We start from the raw sequence: 12,107 nt of genomic DNA, 5'->3' as shown, positions 1-12,107 counted from the left end.
TTTTTAAATGGGAGTCTGGTTCAAGGGTTTGTTAAACTCTGGTACACCTATCTCTCCCTCCAACATATTTTGTTAATGTTACATACCAAGTTAAGGTCCTTACAGCAAGTAATCTGTGTACCATTTGACATATAGATATGTAGTATTTGAAATAAAGCAGGGACTGACATTGCCTTGTATGCATGGTACAGAGATCACATCTAAACAGTCTGTATGACACAGGCTAAAGTGACAGTGATTTCAGATGATCACCATAGGACAGATGCTGAAGACTTAAATTTCCCTTGTGAGGAACCTTTGTGGTCTCTGCATTTGCCACTGGTGCTTGGAAAGGTACATGAAAAAATGGCCATTGCACTTAAATATTGTCCTGATGAGGGAAGAGTACATGGAGGTTATAACTACTTCATTTTCAGGTGACAGTGCCCTCAGTTATGACATGAACAAGATAAATTGCTTTTCCTACCACTGTGGAGAATAGTGATCTAAGGTAAAGTAGGTGTAAACCTGTGTGGCCAGGCCTGTGTCCCCAAGGCTCTAACCCCGGAGTATGTACTTAAGGTGTTGCTACTGTTGCTGTTGATGTGCTACTTCAATAAGAAATATTGCGTGTTACCTAGTAGAAAATGATACCCATATATTGCTAATATGGGAGTCGCACGCCAAGCAAGTATGGCAAGTCAATCATTTGTCGGTATGGACTCTTTTGCAGGATGCTGACATAATTTGGAGATTCTCATGACCGTCTGCTCCAAGTTTGTAGTAACGCCAGCCAACCCTTGACAGCTTCACAGACATATATTCACTTTTGGGTGCTTGTACTCGGTAGGTATAAATGGAGGATCCAGGACTGAACCCTGTGGAACACCACTGAAGTTGCGGAAAGCTCTGCTTTCTTTGATATGACTTCCTTATTTTGAATGGCGAAGAGTTCTGTCCAGTGGGCAAAGAAGTGACCCTTTGAATGGCATTTCATTAATGATAATTTAGCTGGGGCGTGAGTTTGTCAATGATGCCTGAGTGGGGGATAGTACCACATGGCTTGGCAACGTCCAGGTGTTTGTATGCACAGATGTCCCCTCATCCGGGTACTTAGTGACTGCCTCATAAATGTCCACCAGGTTTAACAGACATGATCTCCTTTTCACAAATCCAAACTATGTAGGGTCAAGTGTTTGTAGATTACATATATCTTTGCTGATGAGATCCATAATGATTAGCCCTTTGGGCTTACAGATATGGCTACTCAGGCTAATACATTTATAGTTCCCATGGTCAGTGGATGCACAACCTCTATGGCAAAGGAATAACCTTGGCTATCTTCCTGGGATTGAGCCGGTGGGTGCACTATGATTGCAAGGAGTTCCCAATGTTGTTAATAATCCATGTTGGATCCCATGTAGGACGCAGCCTGAGATGATAACCGGTCCAATAGATGTGTGTTTCTCCTTAGAGAGACCATTTATGACCTGCCCTTTAGAGATAAAAGGTATGAGACAGGTTGTACAGATGTCATGTAGTACGTGTGGTTGGGTCAGGGAAGTGAAGTTGTCACAGAACCTGTCGACCAACAGGATAGCTATGTCTGCAGGCTCTTTATATATGTGGTATCATTAACTATGAGTACACCAACAATTTGGGCCTTTCATTTTAAGTTACACATGTAACTAAGTTACTAATGCTCTTTTTAGTTCTTTCCTTTGTGGAGAAGGCCGCAACTTTGTCACATTTACGCTTTGTTTTGGCAGTGACTTCACAACAACACTCTTATTTGCTTATGCCAAAGCTGAGGGAGGAGTGCTCGCCTTTAGGGGGTTCCTCCTACTGTTTGACAGCATTGTCTACTACTTATTGTAAAGCCTGCTAAAGGTAGTTGTCCACCAGGCAGGTTTGTTGTGCCAGGCAGAGCTTGTTTTGCTCCTGTCAGGTACAGCAGATTCAATGCAATTGTACAGGTGCTTGTATAAAGCATTGGTGTAGAGCTCGGCATAGTCGCCTGTTCTATCTGAGGGGGGAGGCACAGTTAAGCTATTTATACTATCCCCTAGGAGGTTATAGTCTGCTTTGTTTAAGTTTATTACTGTATTTATGGGGGTTGGGTGACATTTTTTAATGAGACTGATCTACGGTCAGATCTCAGTCTCACCAAGGAGTACCAAACAGTGGGGTGCTACAGTGATCACGCATATTGGTAAGCACCTGATGCAGTACATTGGCCCCTCTTGTGGAGATGTCACTCCACTGGTCCAGGGCATTGTAGTTAAGGAAGTCAACTAATCTTTGGGCACGTGAGTTTGAGCACAAGTCATCAACCCATTTTGTGGGTAGTTAGTCACTCCAAAATGCGCATGTTCTGAGATATATCTCTGATAGACGTCAAGCAGATCTCAAGCCGTTAACAATGGGTACTCCTAAAATTGATTCATGGCGGAGCTGTTCCTGTAGCTGGCAATGGCTTGATTATGTGCCCTCACAAGGCAGTCATTAGCACCTGCAGTTTCTCCAGGGAATCATACTGTCTAACCTGTCTGGATGTGTATCTATCATTAATGAATATGTATAAACCACCTGCATTACCTTGCACCCTTTAACTTGGAGGTCTGAAAATGTGGAAGAAGGTGTAGCCTTGTATGGCTGTCGTGCTTTTCACAGCCTTGAACCAGGTGTCTGTGACTGCACAAATGTCTGCATCTTCCAAGGTGGGGACAGCGAGTAGAGTTTCATGTTGGTATTCCTAGAGTGTAGTGGTATAACCATGATGTTTGTAGATGGCATTTTCTCATTGGAAATTTTTCCCTTGAGACACTGCCTAAAAGATGCACTGTGGGTGTAGCAACAGCCTAGGCCAGTAGACAAAATCCCAGGGGCGACAGGTGAAGACCATCTCTGGCAAAGCATCGAGGTCTATTGAGCAAGTCATCCCAGCCTGACATGTAGTGATCCCTTTACAATGACACCACACACTAAGGCAATTATTGTATTCAGTCATTTTCCATTTGCAGTGAGCCATTATCCTAGGTGAAGGTCGAATGCAGCTGAATTTTCAGGGCATACTTGCCTGAGACAGAGTCCATAAGCTCTGTCATGTTTCTACATAAGGTCAACAGAGGTATGTTTCAACCAACAGGAACTATGATGTAGTTATAACAGTACCTGATGTTGACAAACTTGCATGCATGTGTGATACGGCATATCCTGGCACCTCACAGACAGCTGACTGTGACCTTTCCCTTATGTAGCATGGTGAGATGGACATCAATGTGTCTCATGATGTAACCAGGTATGAGTAATATGATTTTGTGTTTTGCCTTAGGTGTTTGACCGGTGCGACAGTGGTACATGAGATGTTATATGTACCATGTTCTGTAGAGGTATGATTATGTGTAGCAAACTTGCATTTGAGTATCTGAGGTGTCTGGTGTTTGCATATGTGTTTGTTAAGGAGCTCTGCACATGTAGATATGTGTGATGTGGGTTTGGGTGCAGTAGGAGATCAGGTGTGCATGTTGGCAACCCGCTCATTGTCATATGTACTGAATGGTGTATGACACAGCATGGATTCAAGGTTATTAATATAGTCACATCTCTCACACATTGTGTTTGTGTGGAGTAGGAGTAGAGGAGTTGGAAAGCTTTCTACATCTTGTCAGCAATCAGTGATAATGCCATTAGCAATAGATTCTTGCTTTGTGTGTATGGCACAGCAGGCCATCGTTAGGCAGTGGCCTGACAGATGCTTAAATGTAACATGTTAGCACCTTTATGCTGTTCTGCTAAGGTAAAACAACACCTGTAAGTGTGGCATAACATGATAGATTGAGTACGATGCTTTACCAGGCATGTGGCCCTTGCATTAACCATAATCTTGTTATTAAGCAGGGTCGGAATAGCATACCTACACATGTGACAATGTGCAACTCCAGCAAAGTTATGGTCATGCTGCTATACCCTGGAGGTTGACAGCCTCAAACACAGTCTTTAGGCACTCTGCAGTGAAGATTTGGAAGTCCATGTATGCACAGAAAACTTGTTCAACTTTGCAGTCATTACTTTGGCCATTCATGTCTACAGTGTCTGTCAAGCAACCAAGACAGCACATTGGATGTTGTGTGAAATGTGAGAACACAGAATTGTGTTCTGGTAACATAAATGTACAGTATGACATACCTAGGACATCTGGTAAGGAGAAACACATTGGCCAAAGGTGGCCACTCCTCTTCAGTAGGCCCCAGATGTCACACAGATCTCCACCATTATGCTGTTGAAGGGTAGGCTGCATGAATTGCTGTGAAATTGTCACCTAACATGGATCACTGCCACTATGGAGCTTCCTTGAGCAACCTTGGACATCTGTCACCTGACATTGAACATTATATTGTGACTCTGCAGCTGTGCTCCTAATCACCATCAGGTCAGTACCCTAGTCAAATCCTACAAGCCTCGAACACAAGGCATAATGCATGCAAAATTCAAATGATTGCTTTGGTTGCTAATCAAGGCATCTACCTGGAAAAGGGTATGGCAAGCCTACAGAGCCTTGCATGATGTGGGACATGTGTGTGGATGAACAAACAGACTGTGGCCTGCTTCTCATCTTGAGCTTAGTATTAACGTTTTGCTTCTGGTAAGAGAAAAATTAAAGGAGCATGATATCCCAGGAGAGAGTGGCTGTGGTGAGACCAGCAGTAGTAGTAGCCAGGCATCAGGGGACTCCCCTCTTTTCAGCATTCTTCACAAGGTAATTGTTTTATTTCAGTACACACTGTTTGATTAGCATCTAACTGCAGAATAACTGTGTAAATACTCCGTCCTTATCTTCACAGGGAGTACATATTACCCCCCGATGTTTGCATGTGCTGTGTACAGACTTGGACACCTTGGATGACAGTTTTCTTGTAAACCCTGATAGAATTTACTGCAATACTGAGTTGCACACAGGACATCCAGCAGGCAAGCACTGTCCCAAGAAGTTTCAGTAGTCTGATATTTAAAGCCATGAAAAGAATTATCATTGAAATAATAAAAGCAGTACACCTACAGACACTGGACCAAACTCAGTTTGGTTTTGTCAAGGGCAGATCATGCCTACCCTACCTGGTGGAGCTCAATGAGTGGTAAACAATGCAATGGATGAGGGGAAAATCACTCCACCTACCATAGCCTGACAAGGTATTGCACACTACTGGGCCATCAGGCATTGCTGACAAGCTCTAGAGATTGTTTACAAACTAGTATGTCAGCCAGTGGATAGCCAAGTGGCTGACGGACATTATCCAGGACGATCGAATTAGGGAGTCCACCACTACAATGAGGCCAGTCAGCAGTGGGCTTTCCTCACAAATCATTTCTGGGACTACTCCTTCTAGGCATTTCCTTTCATGGCCACTGTCACCACCCTCTGACTGACTACTTTTGCAGATGATTGCAAATTAGGAGCTATCATTGAATCCCACACTGACTCACCAGTTATCCAGGATGGGCTGATGCACACATTCATTTGTTTTCAGAGCCATGGACTAATACTAAATGCCAAGGAATGCACAATAATATCCTTTGGGAAGTCATTCACCCCTGGTAAATATGGTATTGTCCACATACCTCTGACAGTTGACCAAGTAGTCAGGGACTTAGACACAGAGAGTGATCTAGCATTTGACTGTCATAGGTCAGTAATATGTGGGGATTCAGTCAATATTGCACAACCTATAGACAGGGGTATGGCATGCAAATCGAAGAAAGTCATTGTTCCACTGTATTTGGCATTCATCACACCTATCAATGAGTGCAATGCCACCTTTGGTATGTAACTACACAGCCACATCTGACAACTGTAACAGCCACAGAGGTTCCAAAGTAAACCAATACACAGTCTACATAACATGTCCTATGCAGACCTCATCAAGGCCATAACTGTGTATTCTGTCTCCTACATGCTTTGGAGGGGAGGTGTATTGCTGCCATACAGGGAGGTGTCAAATCCCACTGTGTACCTCCTGCATATCGAAGAAAGGACTAGCATGAGAATTACCTGCTCTACACACCTACACATTGACTGTGGTATAAATAGGACATGCAGGAGAGAGAGGTATGCAACTCTGAGACTACACCCTATATGTAATATGCTCCCCATCCATGTTAAGCACTGTTCCACCATAACGCACATCATGTGCAAGTTTACACATTAGGATGCAGAACAAGACAATCGTAACTGGTTTAGGACAAATGTCTCTAATTGACACCGGGAAATCCATGCCACAGCTTGTACATGTCTCAGCTCCCAAAACCCTGCTTACACTTATCAAGGGTATCGGACCTTGTCAGTGTTTAGGGATGTATGCCTAGGTTGAAAGAAGCCCTTGTTTTTGTTAGCCTACATACACATGGGAACCTATGGAGACATGCGCCTATACTGTTTTATCTTTCTAAAGACATTTTTCTTTTGTGCTGACATTTCATCCCATGCTATGATGAGGAGTTTATTGTAGCTGTGTACAGATAGGTGTGCCCTACACAATCCTGAAAGTGAAATGTAAACATTTCCATGAGACACTTTTCATTGTGTAACTACACAGCCAGTACAACAGTAGTCAACATAGTGTACACAAAATAATGTGGTTTATTCATTACAAATGGCAGCGTACAATATCTGTAACTGACAAGGACAAGTAATGTGTCAAAGTAAACAATGGATGAAACAAATGCATATTTAGATAGTAACTCTGTGCATCAGACACACAGCTTCATTTCCCTGCATTGTTGAGAAGGATGACAGGGATGTGGGATAAGTATCATCACTTGCACAGGGTGCTGTGTGTTTTTTTTTTTTTTTGGGGTGGGGGTTCAGGAGACCTAGGCTAGCCCAATAGGTTTGCAAGCGTGGATGTGAGTCTGGAAGGGAAGCAGGCAAGATGAACCATGTAAATGTGGCATGTGTGTCTGTAGGTAACCTGAATGTGACAGTGGTGTGTGAGTGTCTGTGTGAACACAGCCAAGCTCTGTGCTAGCCGTACATGACTGTATGTTGGACAGCTTTGAGCTGTGCATGGTAGAGCTGACAGTTAATTGTCTCCACTCCGGAACACAAGAGCTAGCTCTGCCAGGAGTTGCATTAGTACATACATGCCCAAGGTCAGATGCTGGACTACTACCCAAGGGTGACTGCTGTCTGCTGAGACCATGTCCTCCACGGGAATGCCCAGGACCATGAGCCCATGGCCTGCCATGTCTTGGTGTGGACAGCACATTTCCCTCTGGAGTACTGGATGTACTGCCACTACAAGAGCGTGATTGTGCACAGTCACGTGGACTCTCAACAGTTGTAGTTGCTGTCCTATGTCCATGAGTCAGATGCTCAACTCCCACCAGACGTACCATCACAGATAGTGTACAATCTGTCTCAGATCAGCATGTTTCCACTGCATCAATCAACAGATCCAGGGTATCAGCAACATGGTGAAAGCAGTCATGGATGTCAGATTGTGCTGCATTTATAACCCTGAGCATTCATCTGGAGTTCCTTTCAGAATGTGCCTGTGCCTCCATGATAGCCCAAAACATATGCCAAGTGACATGTGATGAGACACTTGCCACAAGTTGTGGAGGGACAGCAGGCCTGCTGTGAGCATTCCTATCAATTCACCTGTGTGGAACCTCACCAACTCTTTGGCTATCGCCAGTGTTGACACTCACTGCAGCCATAGTAGCCATACTTCCCTTTTCAATGTCCCCACCCTCTGACTGTCCAGTATCTGTGGCCACTGGGAACTGGGTATGTGTAGTCATACTGACTGTGTAAGATGATTGAGGGCAGAAGAGGGATGTAAACCTCTGTGACGGATTCAGCCCCTGCAACCCTCAACTGTGCCTCACTTTGGCCATCATCATCCGAGTCTGAGAAGACACTGTCTTGAGGTCATGAAGGAAACAAAGACCATCTTACCAGGCCGCCTGTGATATAAAGGGAAAATCATCACATTAATACCTCCACTACTATGCTCTGTGGTACTATGTTGCAGTACATGTTAAGCTGTGTGCACTGCTGTCACTACTCCAGACTTGCACAACCCACAGTCTGATATAGGAGGACATGAGAACATTATTTTCTAACCCAAATCTGTAATTATTTGAAGATAATGATTCTTTAAACTAGATTGTCATGAGCAAGGCAAATAACGCACACTGGTGACATTTTGCAGAACTCTGCACAGTTTACAGGTATGGCCGTCCGAAAGGTCCTGACAATACTGTGAAATCAATCACTGTGGACGCACCAACAGGGCAGAGGTACGACCCTTAAGTGTGCACAGTCAGAATATCTGTACATTTGTGTATCACGCAAACAGTACATCAATCCAGCCAGCTGGCCTAGGATGACACTTTAGCTAATGCCTTGAACTAAATCTACAGTTCTGACAAACATGTTTTGTGCTTACCAGTAGCAGAAGTATGGCCTATTCCTATTCCAGATGGTCCTGAAAAACATTTGAGGGAGAGGCAATGTAAGCAGCACCACGCGTTACATTGTTACTATGTCCAACTATCTCCTATGTACAGTAGTTGCTATGTTAACGGGTATGTGGGTCACACTCTATGCATAATCTTAAAACTGTAGCTAACCTCCTCCCCCCCCACCCCATGAAACAGCTGACACCCACATAAAACTATTTACATCCTGATATGCTAAATGCTACAGTATTTCAATGCTGATGCAACTAAGCATACCTGGATGCTCCCCTTTAGTGGAAATGGTGGCACCCACATCCAAGACATATTGTGTGATGGATGCCTGGAAGCTGTCACCGGCATCCAAGACATACAGGTGATGATGCCGGAAGCTGTCCTGTGTTGCAAAGTTCAGCAGGAATTCCTCAGTGGCTGAAAGAGGTTGCTCCACTGCAGGCCCACCACCAGTGACCTGACAGTCTCTGGCCATGTTCCCTGCCCATCTGCATTCAGAATGGATCATGTCCATGGCATGGTGTTGTACCTGCTCATAAGTGCAGTTCTGGTGACCCACAGCATTTATGCTGTGGACCAGTTTGTCCCACAAGGCTTGTTGCTCTTGCCTATTCGCCCTCCCTCTGGACAACAGCACCTGGTAGTGTTGTCTTAACACCTCGATTATGAGGTAATTTTCAGTCGCAGTGAAAAGTAGGCAGCATCTAGTGTGCATGATATCACCTGAAATACAAAAAAATTTGAATAAATGTCAGGATCACATATGTGGGAGTACAATATGTACAGATGCAGCACTAAAGGATGGCTATCAGTATTTCCTACTTGATTACACATCTAATATGCAACAGTGTGGCAGTCATGGAAAGGGTGTGGAACCACCTAGGACAGTAGCAATAGTGACCTACTCCTGTTTGTGCCATGACAGATACTCACATATGCTCACCCACCAAACACAGGAGTCCACTTGTAGTGTAGCCTATAGCAGGACCCCCCAAAACATATGTATAAAATACAATGACAAACAAATAGCTTTGTAGTATTACAACTGCTAAAAAAGGAAGTATCCAGGAGACCTGTGTCCCAAGTTAACAGACAGCACAATACCCTTGCTGTAGTCTGCATCCTCTGTAGGTGTTACACAACTGAAGATCAATAGCATGTCAGTTGTACAGTTCTCAGGAAGGCTTACTGATGTAAATCCCATTCCCCATAAGTATATTAAAAGATGTGCATCATGTTGGACACAAAATGGTTACATACCTAAACCAAATATAGACAGGATGCTGCACAAGGGCTATGTGCAATATTAGCAGTTCAATAACACTGCTAAGCAATCAGTTTCAATCCAAACCAGAACTTTATTCTTAAATATCGGCACCTCTGAACACTTAATTAAATCAAATACAACAATAAGAGAATAGAGATAACTGCTTTTGTTTTAATATTTTGAAACTTCATCTGATAAAATAATTCAATATACTTCCTTTTATTTATTAAAATTTACTTGTGCCATCTCCACTCCGCAAACACACCCCAGCATCAACCACTCATGAAATTCCTCCTATAAGCCACTTCATAGAATAATTAAAAAAAAAAAAAACACAAGACTGGTACACAATAAATATACATAGAGGAAAAATAATATAATGTATAGGGTAAATAAATAATATATTTGCAGAGCTCTAAGTTTCAGCAAATATACAATAGATATCTATTCATTTAACCCAGCGCAAACTGGAATAGACCACTGACAATATTTAAGTGCTGCTTAACATCACTCAGCTCTTCTAAATATAACATTTTTTTAATTTAAACTAAATCAATGTTGTAGTCATCTGAAACATTTTCACAGCAATATATTTAAAAAGTTTGACTGCTCAGGACTCAAACCGTACCATACTATAGGTCATGACTCAACCTATCTAGCCACTGGCTAGTGAAGGGATCTTGTACATCTTCACATAGACTACAAAGGTGTTAAGCATCACAGAAATACAACAATTAAATACATCCATTTTCTATTTTTAGATATGTAGTGGATGTGTACTGTATATGTAAGCACAGCTAAGGATAGCTAATCAACGTACCACATCACAAACAAGCACATGGAAAAAAATTTAGTTGTCTATCGGATGTCTGCTGTATATGCAAAGCTAGGCATTGCTAAACAACATGCTGCACCACACAAACATGCATATAAATCTATAAAAAAATAAAATTTCAATTTAATGCAGTAAAGTGTGTTACATACCTTTTGGACAAGGTTAATGGGCTGAAGGGTATTGTGCTGTGCTTGCCAACTATCCAGAAGTTTTCCAGACAATCCACAATTAAGGGACAGCCTGTTTAGTACTGCTTACATGGATTCAATATTCATGTTACTGAGATCTCTCTCTTGGCAGCATACTATCATTAATATGTATGGTGCGCTGCCGGGGTGGAACAATGGCTATGTACATGGATACATTCTGTGTAGGCTGTACACGGAGCCTGCATAGATTTTATTGAATCCTGGGGATGGTCTAATAGCTCTTGTGTGAAAATGAATTAACTTGCACATACAAACATTCCCTGTTCCCCCAAATACCCCCCATATACATACATACTTGAGTATATCAACCAGTTGTTATGGTAAATCATATCTTTGTGATGAACAATGCCTTCGGTATGTGATAATCACTTTTCTCATTGATGTATGCCATATCAAGCATTTTCTTTCTTTTCAGCACCCTTTTAATATCATACTAATTAGGTTGCTGGCTATTGAGGAATCTTGCTAGATTTGCCTTCTGACAGCTTTAGGCTATGCCATCTAATCTTTATGGTGATGTTAGATTATCATCATGATTGGATATTTGTACAACTTTGCCAAACTTTTAAGATATTACCTGTAATGAATGTGTGAGAAGTAAGATATAGCTCAATGTTTGTGCTTATTTCTGTTATTAAAGAAGTTGACACTGGAATTTATTACAATTGACTTAACCTTTTTTTTTTTTTTTTGTCTTTCTGTATTACTAGATTGTCTGTCAGATGCGACGTTTGTTGGAAACCCAATGTAATACTGATCTTGGCTCCCCATGCAGACTCAAGTTTAACTGGGAACCTGCTCACTGGGCTAAGCAACTTTCAAATTTAGGTGAAGAAAAAAACAATATAATTCTGTTACTTTTCTCACTTAAGTTAAAAGTGTGGAGGAGCAATTTTTTATATACTGCTTTCTAATAAACACAATGAGATGTCTGTTTGCCAAGCAGCTGTTGAAACAATGCAATGATTTGTGCATTGTACTGCATCCTCATTTGACTATGAAACATAATGCAAATAGTGATGTAGTGTATGGATGAAATGGAGTGCCTTATAAATCCTAAAAAGTACCTGTAACCTGCATCTACCTAGACATATAAACATTACACCTTTAATGCTTTGTGTTTTTAATAAAAAATAAAACTCAATGTATCACCTTATAAGTACAGTAACAGTAAAAAACAATAGAGTAAATGTGATGTGAAAAGTTAATTTTGAAGATCTTGACAAAAGATTGGCATGAAGAGGTCTGACTTGCTGGTTTCAAACAGTAGGCATTCTGTTCTTCTTTCATAGAGCAAGATTAGTGAATAATGCATATAAGCAAACCGCGAGATGTAAAC

At 42.0% G+C, this 12,107-nt stretch overlaps 1 protein-coding gene across 1 annotated transcript in view; it reads left to right on the top strand.

Moving 5' to 3' along the window:
- The window catches only part of TRIM66 (tripartite motif containing 66), a 419,382-nt gene that overhangs the window by 228,545 nt on the left and 178,730 nt on the right, over nt 1-12,107 (top strand). The window contains exon 8 of the mRNA XM_044082811.1: nt 11,479-11,596. Within this exon, the coding sequence (XP_043938746.1) occupies nt 11,479-11,596 (118 nt within the window). The remainder of the gene's footprint in view (nt 1-11,478; nt 11,597-12,107) is intronic.

Source organism: Protopterus annectens, chromosome 9.part0 (assembly GCF_019279795.1).
Source record: "Protopterus annectens isolate FY-2018-M chromosome 9.part0, PAN1.0, whole genome shotgun sequence".
Taxonomy (NCBI): Eukaryota; Metazoa; Chordata; order Ceratodontiformes; family Protopteridae; genus Protopterus; species Protopterus annectens.
This window is presented reverse-complemented; position numbering and strand designations above follow the sequence as displayed.